Raw genomic sequence first — 16,138 nt, forward strand, 5'->3', positions numbered from 1 at the left:
ACTTTATTGACTTCTTTATTGAGCACTATTTTTTTTTTACTCTAACTGAACTGTTTTTCCCTGAAAAGCTTTTTTACTGTAATCAGTTAATGTTCGCTTTGAAAAGATGTGTTTATAAATTAATCCACATTGAAATAGTTCTTAAAAGTCAACTTTTTTCTTTGCTTCAAGATAATGATATTCCCAGAGGGCACTTGCACAAACCGATCCTGTCTAATTACATTCAAGCCTGGTAGGTATGACGCTCATTTCTCTGTTCTCTACAGAATGTTCTTGTATCTTCATTTTCTGAAATACCACTTACGATGTAATTTGCTTGCTGTTGCAGAAGTTGAGTTAAAAATCTTGTAGTAGGGTGGAATTGGAATAGAAATTTTCTGATACTACAAAAGGATTGTAGTCCCACTGTTAGGCAAAACGTTTTAGATAATTCAGATTTTTTTCTTGGCTTCTGAGGTGCATACGAGCTGGAGGACTAATGTTCCTTACTGGGTTTTTGTTTGTAGTTGTCTTTTTTTTTTTCCTGTTGTTTTCTTGCCCCATCCATTTCCTATTTTGGATCTATCATGCAGCATTTAGATACACTATAAAGCTTAAGGTATCAGTGTCTATCTATTTCAAGCTGCTGCAGCATTTGTTGCTGCGTTGTATGTGGTTGATTCCTCTCAAACTCTTCTGTTGAGTTGCATTCTGGTGAAGATGGCACAAGGATCTTGCTAGTATAGCACTATTACAGAGGCTGTCAATTTTTTACACGTTTTTTATTTACCATCCACATTCTAAGCTCTTTTCAGTTAGTATCACCCTTTTAGCTTATCAAATTAGTAGAGGGTATAACATTGAACATTGTTGCAGCTGTAAACTGCAGTTACAATAAGGAGAAATGCCAATACTGCAGTGAACCACCAATGTTTAATGTAAACTTGCCTTTATGATGTAGGTAGGGAGATGGTAAATGAGTAGTGAGCAATGCAGTTGTGAATGTAGTTTTTTTTTTACTCTTCCTAGGTTTCTGCCTAGCTCATTGTGTTCTGGTCTTACTGTATGTCTTATATTTTATGTTGCTTACAACTTACATATCCCTATTAGAGTATCATGCAATGAGTCAGCATTGTGATTCCTTGCACTGATTCATTTGGCTGAAGGAAATCTCAGTATTGTCTCCTGAACAAACATTCAAAAAGCTTTTCTTGCTCCCCTCTCAGCTCTTACCTTTTCAGATGAATGAGTAGTGGTTAGGAGAACATCCATTTCTTTTACTCTTTGCTCTCCCTCCTGCCTCACACCTCACACCACCCCCCCCCCCCTTAATCCTGACCATGCTTTGAAAACCAGCCTGAGTCCTTCATTAAAGCTGTGATTTCTTGCCCACCCTCTGTCCCATAAGACATTTTAGGCACCATATACTTTCTGCCTCAAATCCCCACTCTATCTTCCCCTCTGGTCTAGTACATGCTGCTGTCTGCCTCCTGACTGTCTCACTTTTCCTTCTGGAACCTGCTTCTGTATCCATCCAGTGTCCCAGAAATCCTTTGCCTCAAAATTCCTCACTTATATTAAATTACTTTAGGTCTCTATTCGAGTAACTGCTTTCAGGATGCCTTTCCCCATTCTACTCATGTGGCCCATACTCCTTGCTCTTACTACATAGTTTTTTGGGTTTGCCTTTGTGTAAGCTAGTCATACAGGGCAAGCTAATCTAGTTTTGCTTAAATGGTGGTCTTGTCATCTACCACTCAGATTTTTGTCATCTTCGGATTCTTTCAGAAGTTGCTTAGGCTGTTGTTTTTGGAGACTGAATAGAAAGTACCACTGGGCCAAGAACCAAATCTCTGCAGGATCCCATTCAGACAACCTTCATTTAAAGATGTTTCTACTCCATTAACAATTACTTCTTTTACATCTATACAAGTATTCTGTAAAGCAGATATAATAGTAAAAATACAGTATACTTCCATTGTTCAGTTCTTAATTTTAATTGAAATATTAGCCAGAACTTAGTAAAATGCTATAAAAACATAGTTTGAGTGAAAACTGTCTTTATTAATTGTTTTCACAAAAAAAGTATTTAGAGATATCTTGAGCAAGGTAGTTATCATGCTTACCCAATCCTTGTGCTAGAAACCAAGAAAATTATTAGTGAATTACATTTATAGATCTTGTGCTACTTTATCAGAACTATAATTTTAATATGAAATGAAGTGATACTTCTGTACAATAGCTCTCGTTCAATACTTTGCAACTATTAGATTTTCCGTAGCGACAGAATAAACAAATAAGCCCTTCTGAGGGGAATTAAGGTGGGAGAAAACTTAAATTAATTCTCTTACTTCAGAGATGATAAATTTTCTATAAATTGATGTTGCTCAGCTAAAAATAGAAAGTTTCTTTTGTATAAGAAAGCTTAGGTCCTTCACCAAAAAATACTGTTGACCACAGGGAATATATTGACTTAACTATCTTCCATATTACTAATATTTTAATAATTTATCAAGCTGAATTTGGGCTTTGACTTGTGTACATGACGATTTCTGTAAGTGGTAGAGGGTAACTTAGAGAATGCAAGCAAGCATTCTTAATTATTTATCTTCTGAAAAGGTGGGTATACATTGTCATTCTTCAATGCTTGCTTTTTAGATTACTTTTGAGGCTACTTTTGGATCTTACTTTTTCACTGTCAACTAATTCTTATGCATATCAGCCCAGTAATTGTATAATTTTTTTCTTTACTGCAATAAATTTCTTCTGTACCAAAATGCGCTATAAAGTAATGGTGTGTCATATGTGCCTTCTAGGAGCGTTTATTCCTGGAGTTCCTGTACAGCCAGTGGTTATACGTTATCCAAACAAACTGGTAAGTTCAGCTTGCAGTAACTATGTGGCATTTTCCTGTGAATACATTGGCACTTCTAAATCTAATTATCTAACCTAAAAGATTACAGAAATTTGGAAAGCAGTAATAAATGCTTATTGGCTCAGTATGTATTCCTTAAGCCTCTAGCAATATAGTCTTAACTGAGACAGTTTAAATGTTTCTGTTTTTATTAGGTTATGCCTTTAAAACAGTGCTCTGAAAGTTATGCCGGTTGTTACAAGAAGTACTGTACAAATGACAAGACAAATGTCAATTTCTGTCTAGGATCTGTGTTCCCATGAGCTCCCTGTTACTGCAGTGCATGCTGGAGAGTTTTCTTAGCATCGTTTATTGCTGGAAGATGCTTCTGCACCTCCTGCCTGTGGGGGTGTTAGTCACAAATTCATGCAACTAGATAAATGATAATAGAATAATGTGTTGGGGACCTTGGCACCTTTATAAGGAGTCTCGTTGTCCATGTTTCACATTCACTGTACACTTGGCTAAGGAATGCTAGACACTAGCTAATTTGGAGTGGTCCTTCAATATAAATCAGACTCATGTAAATTATAAGTGCAAATTATAGTGTTTATTTACAGTATCTAAAGTAAACAATTGTTACAAATGCTTGTAAAGATATAGGCAAACAAATGAAGACAAAGCTCACTTGATCTACTTCAAGATCAAGCCTACAGAAAAGCAAAGAAGAGGGATTTTTTTTTTCTATTATTATTCATTTTACCTGATGTAGATACTTTCCTGTCCTACTGCAGCCAGAATCCTGTCTGTCTACATTCCTCGCTTAATTAGATGATGCTTCCTACTGAACTTTGCTAGCTTTTGTACTTGAAGTTTCTTTTTGAGCACTCTGAAGCTATATTCAGGTCCAGCCTGTCCCCTTCTAAAACAGAAGTTATTTAGGGGAGGGTGGGAGGAGTGTCAGAAGTGAAATAAGGACTACCTTCCCTCTTTGCTGATGCATGTCACATCAGAAGATCTCATGTCATCTATCTTTGACTAGCCCATTAACGACCCCTTGATCTAAGGATTTAATTTCATCTTGGTACCTGATTGCTTGCATTTTGAACTGTTTCCATCCATTGTTCTTTCTCTCAATTTACAGGTTGATATAAAACAAATGCTTGGTTTAAAAAGTAAAGAACCTAAGCAAAGTCAGTATACGTAGACCACCATTTGCTCTTGACTGAGATAAGGTATGATGGCAGTCAAGTAGTTTGCAGTAACAAACCCAAAAAATATCTTTGTGGATGCTGTGACAAGTATAGCAGCCTGTTATGCTCGCATAGTATTAAGTGCATTGTAGCAGGTTGCCTGGGACTTTCCATTAAGTAATTATTTTATTTTCTAAAGATATTTTTAAACCTTTATTGTACTGCCAGTTTAAATTGCAAATATGCACATGCCTCATGTTATATACCATGTTACTTTTGGTTACTGTTGAACTTATTTATAACAATATAAAGTTATCAAACATTAATTTGCAAATAACTTCAAAAATCCATTTTCATACTGAAGTGTCCTTATTGCCTGTAGTACATAATATGCAATGTTTGTAAACTAATATTAAATGCTTCTAATACTCTATTAGCAGAAATTGTAAGCTTTTTACATTGAAGTAAATTAACATAAATTTTAATGAAAATTTTCATAATTTTTTTATATAACTGCAAAATATCATAAAAGAAACTGTAAATATCTATATAGATATGCATCGGAGTTGGCCTGAATCTATGTATGGAACTTTACCTTTTCCTACTACTATTAATTGCCATAAAACACTTAGTTTTCAGTGCCTTACTGAGTCATTTCACCTCCTAAAGTCTACTTCCACCAAGCATTAATGGGGGGGGATAATTGCTCTTACTATTTGATCTTTAGATTAGCTTGGGGGCTGCAGAAGAGTTGCAGCGAAGTTAGAATGAGGAGAGGAAGGAGAAGTATGATGTGATACATGAAGGTAAGATTTATTTTGGTTAGGATACAGTTAAGAGTTAGGTAGCAAGAACAACAGAGTAGGGAGAGAACGTTGTTTTTCATACACCAGGACAGCATTTCTAGCAAACTTTAATTGTCTCTGTCTTCCTGTTTGTTGTCTTGTTTCACTGCTGCATATTATAATTTTAGGTTTAGAAAGGCATTTCTTTCCAAGATCTTTGCTTAGCCAGTGAATTCCAGATGTGCATTGTTTGCAGTCACCCCACTGCTTTTAGCTTGAACTACCTGCTGTGATCTACCTTCAGAGCTCTGAGTTCCACAGTACAGATGAGAACAGTCTTGGACTTGAGTGCAGCTGACTGTTTCGGGAGGCTTTTTGAGATCAGAGCCTGGGGTGAATGTAGTAGGTGTGTGCACTCTTACATGTTTCTTTCCTTGTGCTCTATTCAAGAACCAGGTAAAGTACTACTGTTCTGCAGTGGACTGAAACATGAAGTGATGATGTAAATTCAGTTCTTATCTAGCAAATAATTCTAGTTCTGGTTGCCATGAAGAGCTCTTTCTAGTCAGGGTTGCCCCCTGAATACATTTCTTCGGGCTTGTGATTGTTTGCAGTAGATGATGCTTCTGGTCCTGTATCAATATTTCTTTAGGAGTAGGATGTTAGTATGTTGCTCCTCTTGAAGCAAGAAACTATAAGGCTTAAAATCTTGCTTAGACCTGAAATTCAAAATTTGCTTCTGCTTATCTAGTTTGGTAGTATTTTGCCTATTGGATGCTTGACAGCTATTACGTATATTCTAATTAAAATAAATGCTTTAATGTCTCCATCCATAGGTTCTACAGCAATCCTTCTTGCAATTTGTTTTTACACTAAATTTCTTCATGTACACAGCTTTTCCTTAATTGAATTGTATGTCAGAGTGCTGGTAATTATGAAAGGCTATATACCTGTTTAAATGTCACAGAGACATTTTAAATATATTTTTATGTCTTAAGTGTCTTCCACAGGTAACTGTGGTATTTGATAAGAGGTTTGGCAGCATCTCTTGTGCAGCTTTGGTGTATCAGGGCTGACTGAGCATGTAAAAACACAGCCAGACTGCTGTTTGAAGCTTGGCATGATTCTCAGTATCTTGTGTCAAATAAAAATTATATGGAAGATGTTCTTCCACGCAATTCAAAGGATTTGTTATCTAGATAGCATTCTGAGTACACTTTGAAACTTTTCTATCAAAGTGAATGCTATCCTTAAGCATAAGCTGGTAGCTGTTATAAATATAAAAGGTATCTAAACTAGATAGGGAAAATACCACTTCCCGTCTTCTGCTTGCTGTTTTTATCATAAAAATACTGCATATGCTGGCAGGAGCCTCCTACAAAATAGTTAGTCAGTTAGTCAGAACAGTAGTTTGGAACTCATTTTCAGGTTTTTGGATTCTTACGCCTATGCTTAAATCTTGTCTCCAGCTATTTTTTTCCTATGCTGTTTCTTAGTCTTACAGTTAAAAATGTGATGACCTTTCCTGTCATATTCCTTCTTGTCACCTGTTATATACTCCTTTCTAGGTCTCTGTTCCCTTTTTGCTATTTGCGTCTTGTTCACTTCTTTCACTGCTATTTGTCCTCTCAGTGTTTTACACGCTGTCCATCTCAGTTCATCTAAAAGCGCTGCTGGTCTTGCCTGAGAGTAAATTGGTGGGTTTAGGTGTCTGATAACGTACCTTTTGATTCTTGGATCAGGCAGGTGGATGTATGCCATCTATGAGCAGAGGCAACTGGAAAAATACTGTTTTGAGATAAGACTGTTTGAGATAAGACGGTCTTGGTTCTCTAACTGCTTCGTGTCAGTTGAGCAGGCTTCCTTTCAGTCATCTTCACAGTTCCCAAACACTTCAGAAGTGTTACAGAGTGTTCAAATCTGTTGCTGAGAGGTCCAAGTAAAGTGTAGGGACACTTGAGGGACACTCAGGTGAGCGGGATGGGTTAGGAAAATACACATGGGCTGCGTGTATCAAGGAACATCAGCTTACAGTAAGTAACTTTCTCTTCCAAGGCTAACAGCATTTGAAGAATCCCTGGATCTTTAAATGGTTTATGAATATAGATACTCTGTGTTTAAGCTGAGTTACTGGGTATTTCCTAGCTACACAAAAGGTAGGCTGATTCCTATTGGGGCTAAGAACTTCTGCAAAGAATGAAGTTTCCATGAAAACCTTTTAGTCATATGTCATCAGTTATACTATTTATAATGTAACAAAAGTTTAAAGTACAATAATTCATTGCAACTGTTATGCTGCTTTTCTTAGGATACAATCACATGGACGTGGCAAGGGCCAGGAGCGTAAGTGGTTTATGTTTTATTGCTTATATCATGATTGCTTTCCTTCATTATTTTTTATTTACATGTCTTATAGGCATTATAGTCACGTAGTAATTGCTGTTATTGGATTATTCTTTGGGATTAATTTGTGTCTTTTAACTATTATTCACTAATTATAATAATATTCGGTTAGAGGAATCCAGGTATAAACAGCATAATTCTGCTGCTATGGTTTTGGTGGTTTGGAGAATGGATTTTAGGTTTTTATTTCAAAATTTTTAAAATTTTTTTTTAGCCAAGTACCTGAAGTAAAACAACTTGCTTCTGCTTTATGTATTTTATTGCCTGCAAAACAATTTGGTGTGTTTCTGTATCAAATCTGTATGGCTACGGTTTGAAATTTGTCTAGTCCCACGGAAACAGTGAACCCCCTCAGGTTATTTGGAGATACTGTTTCCATTATCTTGCCTGAATGTAAATTTGATTTTTTTAAAAAACAAAATGTCATTCTAGAGGTTCCTTAGCAAATTCATGTAACCTAAAATACTAAATGAAGCAGTTCTTGCTTGTTTAAAAAAATAATTTTTTTAGCATTATTTTCATGTTGGGATTGGAGTAGAACTTCTAAAATGTTTAGATGAAGATCAAAACAAGAAATTTTGAACTCTAAGTAAAGGGGAGTTGGATTTTATGGTTGATAGCTTTCTATTAGCTGCCTCCTTGGGAACTATTGTTTTGAAGGTCCCACCTGAGCTCCTATATTTTAGTAGTAATGAGGAAACCATTGGGATTAGCCAAGGTTCAAGTAATTCAGAATTTTGTCAATTAATTTTGCACCTTCAAATGGACTGGGACCCAGGTCTAATTAAGGACACGTCTAGATTTGGAGACTTGAGGAAATTGTTGATCACTTTTAAAGGTTCAGCTTTCAGTTCAGTTGTCACGTTGGAAGCAGACGAATCCATGATAGTGTCTAAAGTAAGTAGATGCTGCAGCGTTTACTGCATGCAGGAATTTCTGTTCTCTGCTTGCGAGTTCCTACCTCTTTCCTTGCGTGTGCACTGCAGTTCATCTAGCAAATTAACTCAGCCAGAGGGGAGAAAGGTGAGTAGCTTAATTCCAGCTTAGTGTCCTACCTGAGGAGTCAAGAACACATAGAAGGAGGAAGAAGAGGGAAGGAACTTGTAGGTGTGTTGTCTCAGATCACTTTAATGTGTACAAACCCCTTATTCGGAAGTGCTCACCTCTGCTAATAAAGCTTAAATGAAATTAAAGCTGAATCAGAATCTGAGGCAGCATGTGATGTTATGCAAATTCCCTGGGTCAGTTTAAATTACAGCTTTATTTAATTAGGATGAATTCTTCTGAGTGACCTAAAATGTATTTCTGCTGTCTTAGCAGAAAATACTGTTAAGACTGATACAGTCTTCACTTTCTCAGCAAATGTCTCTCTTCTTCTGTCATAGCGTTAGCCAAAACTTAATCTGGAAATGTTGATGTATCCAGGAGTATTCTGTTTGTTCAAAGTTGTTGTAGCCTATAAAATGGATTGAAAACTTGTCATATGGAAGCTATACACTTTCTTCCACTTATGGAAAGTAATGTTTTTACTAGTTTGACAGTATTCAGAGCAGATCAACTGACTCTACCTTGAAAACAAAGATGGACTGTAACAAAGATTGACTATAGTATACAACTTAAATTTTCTCTACATCAGACTTGAATTAGATACAGGTTCTATCAGTTTTTTTAAATTGGTATTTATAATTTAAGGCTTAATCTTTGAGGATTACAGAGAGTTGGCAGAGAGAAAAGTTTACTTGTAATTTATTGGGGTCTTTTAATGCTCTTGAAACCAGACTTTCACGTTTCCTGTCAGTGACATAAACTTCAAATCACAAGTTCCACTGTTCTTGCTCCTTTTCTTTGCTTTAATGTGTTGGAAGTTCGGTAGGAAAGAAGGGGGAAAAAACCCATATTGCAGCTCTGAATGAGTGTATAGCAAAATGAGTAGGGTGTTGCTTTTATGAACTGTACTTTATCTGCCGAAGAGATTTTGATCAGCCCTCCCCTCACAGTGATTGACTGCTGTAACTACCTAGATACTGTATAAAATGTGGCTACTGACACTGCTACCTAGTTTAGGTTTACTAAATCCTTTCCTGGATTTGAATCTTACTGCTTTCTAAGGTCAAGTTTATTCCAGTATCTTGTGTCTTAGGCTACTAAAACACATGTACTGCATTTCATTAACAGACTTCTCAAGTATAATGAACTTTGATTCCAAACCAAGGTAATGATAAAATCTTAGTGGTTGTAATTAATCTTGCCAACTCTATGCTGAATAAAGCATTTTCGTGAAACAGACTTACTCTTTCTTTAAACACTATGCATATATCATGTCTTTATGTATTATACCTGTGTATCATATTACGGCTTGTCTTCCTGTTTTTGGTTATCTTTTAAGTTGCAACTTCAGTGTAAATTGCTTTTCTTCCACCTTACAGAATGAAATGTATAGAAGTACTCTCAAAAACCTTTTCTGTTAATTTTGTATCTGAATATGATCATACCTACAAGTAGGAATGTTACTTGAACACTTTGGAGTGTAATGTACTACTGTTTCACTACATGTAAATTTTTTTTCCTCCATACTTTTCCTTTTTTTTCCCCTTTTAGGTTCGAAATTCTGTGGCTTACTTTGTGTCAGTTTCACAATTCTGTGGAAATTGAGGTCAGTAAAAAAACCAAACAAACAACCCAGTGTATTCTGAGCAGTATCAGAATACATAATATTGTACTTAATTCTTCAGTGCAAGTTTGTATTCAAACTTTGTATGTTAACACAGTCTGTAAAAGCAGGTTAAAATACCACTTATTTTAGACAAATGGCTTCTGTATCTGAAAATGTAGCCTAAAAATGGAATAACAAAATATAGTTTTCCACTTGGCTTAAGACTTTCTTACTCATTTGAATTGAGTAGATAGATTTCTGACTCTGTTTAAAGAGTCTTTTGTGAACAAATTTCTTGTCTTTTAATCACCTGATTGCTATTCCAGCTAGTATACCAACTGTGTGTGTTAGATATCCAAGTGTGTGAATGCTGATGTACAAAGTACTATCTTCTACAGAAAAATCATTGTAAGTGGTTTCTTATAGGTCAGATAGGTTATTTAATATGCCTGGCTAATTTTTTTATTAGGCTGCAGTGTTCAAAACGTGAAATTGGAAAACACACAGAAAATTTAAGTTTATGTATATTCTTAACTTTGTTTTGAGCAAAACACTGCGTGATCCTAAGGCTGAAGACTGTTGTAGTGAAAATGCAAAAACAATTAAAACCTTCCCTTTTAAATTGCTGTCCTTATGCATTCTACAGAGAGTAATTGAATCTTTTTGTGGAGAAGTCTGGTGTTTTAAAGGTGTTATATAGGATATTTGACAGATGTTCTGCAGTTCTTTTGCTTACATTTTTTAATAATGAAGTAGATACTTACCTCTTACTGGTGGCAGGGTAAATTAGTAGGAAGAACTATTACATATTTACATACAAATATATGTTACTATTGTAACATATAACATATGCTAGTCACAGTATTTATCATTGCTATACTCTGTGTTTACTTACTTATGCTATAAATTCTTCTCAAAAATAATGAATGCACAAAATACCATCCACTGAACAGTTGTATCTATTGTAGAAGTTTGTGGTTTGTATTACTACTTTAGTTACATGTTTTCAGCTATTAATAGTATATTAAAAAAAAAAAAACAACTAAAAATCTTGTTTCCAAAACAGTGGCCTGTTTTTGGTAGAAGGGCCAGGGAGTGGCTGCCTCACGCAGGGATAAGACAAACCAGCTGATTGGCAGGATTTTTACTCTATCTCAGGAATATGGTTTTCTGCCCTAGGCAAGTAAAATGGGTTCTTTCACACAGAAGTGAACACTGCTGAGCTTTCTTGATTTTTTGAGGCAGCAGCTGCTAGCAGCTGCTGAGTTTCTGTAGCACATACAGAACTTGCACAAGGACAAGTTATGATCTTTGGTCATCTTTTTAAAAAAAAAAAGCAAGCTAGTGACTTTCTGAAATACTCTGTACCAAAGCAGGAGCTGGCAGAGGGTAGAAGAGCAGAGCTGTTTGCAAGGCTGCTCACAAGCATGAGACAGAGTACTTGAGAGCTACTTGTCGAATCTGTTTTTGTAAGAAAGTGCTGCGGATTTAGGAGCGTAGAGGAAAAATGAGTTGTTCTGTGTTCAAAGTCATGTTTTTCCCCTGGTCACCAAAATTTGTTGGCTTTTATTGCTGCTTTGTTCCATCAGCACAGGGATACTGGCAAATACCAACCAGCCTTGATACGAGAATTACTGCTGAAGGTCAAGTAACTCAGGGAGACATACAGCAAAACAACACAACTTCAGTATGTTTTTGATTGAATGAATGCTCGTAAGGTCTAACAGCCAGCAGTCAGAATCCGAAGTTTGTTAGTCTGGACTTCTGTGCATATAATGTATGTTCTAGCATACCATACATGTCATTCAGCATGACAAACAGCATCTAGGTAGATTTTATAATAGGTTACTATAAATATTGGCCTGCCCATGCATCCATCCTGTACTTGGAACTGACATCCAAGCAGTCTTGTGAAGACGAAAGAGTATGCAATCACCTGCACATGTAGTTTGTTTTGGCTCATGCCAGTTTCTTTTACTGGCCTGTCAGCTTCAGTGTTCATACATCCATCACAATCTGCAGCAGCTGAGAGTTCTTCTCTCAGTTTTGTTAGTGGTTTGTGCTATCTCAGTCCAGTTAGGCACAGACATGTAGAACACCTCTGAAATCGCCTCGTATTCAAACTTGTTCTGTGTTTGGATGAATGACTTGATAGCAATTTGCAACTCAAAGAAATAGAATTGGGCTTGGAACTTGAAGGAACAGTCTTTCCCTCTCTGTTAGCTTCACAGTCTTTTATATATTACATCCCATGAGGCTGGCGTACCTGCTTGTAAACCTAGAAGACAGGAGTCATATGTTTTCAGTTGCAGTGGTGCATATAGGGAAAACTGTAGCAAAACCCAAAATAAACTAGATTTGTCCATCACTGAATAATTCTAAGAAACAGTTAGACAAACATCTAATGGCAGCATTTTGGGTACTGCTGATCATATCATTATGCGATTCTGAAAATACAGCTAACTTCATAGTTATTGAGAAGTATTTGCTTAAATGATAAACTTTATATTTATTCCCCAATTCTTACTGTCTTTTTTAAAAACCAGTGTGAAATTTCTGGATCATAATTCCGATTTTGTATGGTTTAATTTTCCCCTTGTAACCTCAACTGTTCTGTGATTCTGTGGCCATCTGCATTTATTTAGAATTTTTCTTTCAATTCAGTATTAATATCTAGTGTCCAATTTGAAGGAGAAATTTCTCCAAAACCTCCAACAACAGAAGATAAAAACACTTCTGATGTGTACATTAAGCAGTCATATATGATTTCAAAATGTGCAGGGGCAACAGTAAATACCTGATATCCTGAGAATTTGAATTCTTGATATTTAAGCTATAGAACAATGTTCACATAGCAGGTGCTTTTCTCAGTTATCTGCAAAGAGCTGAACAATACAGGATGTAAGAGAAAAGTTTGTACAAGAAAATGTTAATACTTTCAAATTATTTAAAAATTCCTGGTCCCACTTATGAAAGGAAGATCAAGCTCTACTTGCGTTCCATGAGGTAAGAAATGAGCAGAGCCACTGTTATATGAACGTCTAGAAGTAGGATGCATCCTTAAGCATTTAAGAGTTCAATTTTTAATTTTCTTATAGTCCTTTTGTTAATATAATTTTGTAAGTAGTAACAAACTGTATACATTTTTCACCTTAATGCTATAATAGAGATTGTTTAAAATGTTAAATATTCTTGGTATAATTCAGTTCTCTGTATGCAGTTTCTACCCGTGTATATTCCTTCAGAAGAAGAAAGAAAAAATCCAGTGTTATATGCCAATAACGTCAGATGTGTAATGGCAGAGTAAGTATGTTGTAGTATGGAATAAAAATAGATGTGTGATTTTAATTCTAGGATCAAGAAAATGTCATGAAATCAAGTCAGTGTGGTTGCCTGCTTGCAAAGAAGCTTGTAATCTGCAGTAGTGTATACAGAACTTTTTATATAGCAATTGCCTTCCTCTCTGAGGAGGCCAGGGAGCCACAAATACAGCAGGAACTGTAGGAATTGGTGGTTTGGCGTTTTTTTTAACATTTATTCATATAACAAGCTGGTTCTGCTTGCTGCTGTTGGTATTCAGTCTTCTGAGGAGAAAGGTATAGTTGAATTTTATGAAAGTTAATGTAACTGAATTTTGTGCTATTTAGGTTGCATTTTAAGCTATGACTTTTTTAATTAGTTTAAGAATAGTTTCATGTATTCTTTGTTAGCCTGTGGTTATTTCAAATAGTAAAGCATAGAAGAGCTGCTTCTGTTGGAAATAGAGCACTGCTACAATACAAACTAATTGAAGTTGAATGTTAATGTGAGGACACTTACAACACTTGTCTACACTGTATGATAAAGCCAAAACTGAATATGCAGATCTTCATTCTCTCTTGTTGTATTTTTGATTAACCTCTCTTGTTCATTCATTTTTTGTCCTTTCAGTAAATCTTCCATTATTTAGTAGATGTTCTTTTCAGTATTTACAGAGAATCCTCAGGTCTATGATAATTAATAACTCTTGAAGGATTTATGAATCTTTCTACTCCTAATTTTGAAAGAACTTGTGAAATCTTAATTTCCTTTGTGTAACTTCTCTTCCATTTCTAAGTTACCAGTTTTGACCAAAGGCCAGTTTATAGAAACTGGTAATTCTCCTCTGGTTTGTAAGCAGAACCCCCAGCTCTGTGAGTTTCCTTAAAGACGTTGGGCCTATAATATAACAATAGATCAATACTCGATCCGTTGTACAAAAGGACATTTCTCACAAAAGAAAAAACAAAAGGATCTGTGTGAATCGATCTGTCTTAGAGTTGCAGTGGCCTCGAAGACTTTTGTAGTTAATTTAAGACAGTCACCTGGCACTACATAAGTGTTGTCCTCAGACTTTGGGTAGAAGGCCGTGTTATGAAACTTTAAATCTGAACTCGACTTCATTCAGATGACAGGAATTGTGTGGTATAAGGAGAAATTTTGAAAGACTACAGAAGTTTACAACAACCTGCATGTTGAAAGCCTTCCTTTCTATGTGCCCGTAGGAGGAGAGAGGTGATTTTCCTCTTCCTTTTGTTTCTTCCTCCCACCCCTGAAAAATTAGGCATTTGAGGTAACAGAAGTGGGATGCAGGTCTAAAGGGAAGACTCTCAGAATGTGGGACAGCAAATATGGCTTGCTTTGAGATGAAGAAAGGACTGCAGGTGCTGTGTTGATGTGAAAGGAAAATAAATGTGTTTGGATATCAAAGTTCTGAAGTTGAAATGTAGATGGGGAGAATAAACCAGAATGCTGAATCCTGGATACTATGGATTACTGTTAAAATAACATCAACATAGCAAAAATTGATTACTTCTAACCACTTCCAGATGCTTACTTCTTGTGGCAGTTCTCCAGACTCTCCCAGTTCATTCATGTAGCTTTTGGTGTAGGAGATACCAGCTCAGATGCTGTGAGTCTGTCTGTCTTGGAGCCGTAGCAGTTGCAGCTCTAGCACCTGAGGTGCTGTTTGGTGCTAGCATTGCACCCTGCATTGCTGAATAAAGGACAGTATTACTGCTTCATCTAGATTTGTCTCCTTTTCTTGAAGATTGAATTGGTGACAGTGTACCATTTTGGTGTCAAGAGGTCAATTCAGGATCTGTTTAGATGTCTGCTTTCCCCTTCATCCCCATCATACTTTTCTGGAAGAAGTCTAATCCTACTGGATATTCTACAGAAGCAGAAGTGGCAGTCCCGGATAATAATGCATTTGTGAGTCTAGAACCAGTGTGCAGCAAAACCTTGTCTCTTGCCCCTGATTTCAAGGGGAATTGGTAAAACTTGCAGAGTGCAACAATAGACATGATTTCCACTCCTGAAATCTGTTCGCTTTCATCATAATCTTGTCTTATGAACAGTTTCTGTTAAGTGTTGAACAAAGCACTTGACAGGATGTTTGATTCTTATGCTGCTTCTACTTGTTGGACTCTGGAGAATTTTTGGTTTAGCCTTATTTGGATTTTCTGTGGGTAGCCACAGATGCGAGTGATGGGGGTCTCTGGATAGTTCCTGTTCACTTATATATAAATTGAATATTTGACAAAGGAGATGCTGTCATTCACAGAGATTTGCTTCCTTAGGATGTTTCTTGCAGGACAAATGAATTTACTTGCCCAAAAAGTGAAATCCAAAGTGAGCCTGCCCTTTTAGCTCTCTGTTTCAGGCCAGGGACTTTAAGCGTAACTGTTCTCCTGTGCTTCAGGTTCCCTCAGGCATCCATCTCAATAACAAAGGAAATGCCATTTTTTACGTGCTGCAGCACCCTACATGTCTTTATTGTATTCCTTCTCATCCGGGATGACAAGGATTGTATATGTTTGAAGATGCATTCAAGTATTAACCCACCATTTGTATCATTCATCTTTTTTGCTGCCATGGATCATCCGTTTGAGAATGAGCACGCTGGTTTGTTTTTCCTGGACCATGTTGGGGATGATCATATCATTGATATGAATGTTGTGACCAGAAGTTACTCAGTCCGGATTACTATTCTGCAAGCACTCTTTCCTGCTGCTTTTCAGGACCTCATTTCACAGACTTTTTTCCTAAACTAAACCTAGTTTATGTTTTAATTCAAATGTAATATGACCTGATCTCTTCTTGATTGATGGTGTTTCAGTATTTGTGCACTGATCTGTCACCAAATTCCACAAGGATCCAGTTGATACATTTCCATTGTTTAAAGCACACTGTCATGATAGAAAAATGAATTTAAGGCTCACAACTTCTACAGACCTTTCAGTTGTGCCGG

At 36.3% G+C, this 16,138-nt stretch overlaps 1 protein-coding gene across 1 annotated transcript in view; it reads left to right on the plus strand.

Moving 5' to 3' along the window:
- Positions 1 to 16,138, plus strand: part of LPCAT1 (lysophosphatidylcholine acyltransferase 1) — a 63,662-nt gene that overhangs the window by 22,644 nt on the left and 24,880 nt on the right. The window contains 5 exon segments of the mRNA XM_059815647.1: positions 172 to 232; positions 2,796 to 2,854; positions 7,120 to 7,154; positions 9,813 to 9,867; positions 13,088 to 13,170. Coding sequence (XP_059671630.1) covers positions 172 to 232; positions 2,796 to 2,854; positions 7,120 to 7,154; positions 9,813 to 9,867; positions 13,088 to 13,170 — 293 coding nt within the window.

Source organism: Gavia stellata, chromosome 3, assembly GCF_030936135.1.
Source record: "Gavia stellata isolate bGavSte3 chromosome 3, bGavSte3.hap2, whole genome shotgun sequence".
NCBI lineage: Eukaryota > Metazoa > Chordata > Aves > Gaviiformes > Gaviidae > Gavia > Gavia stellata.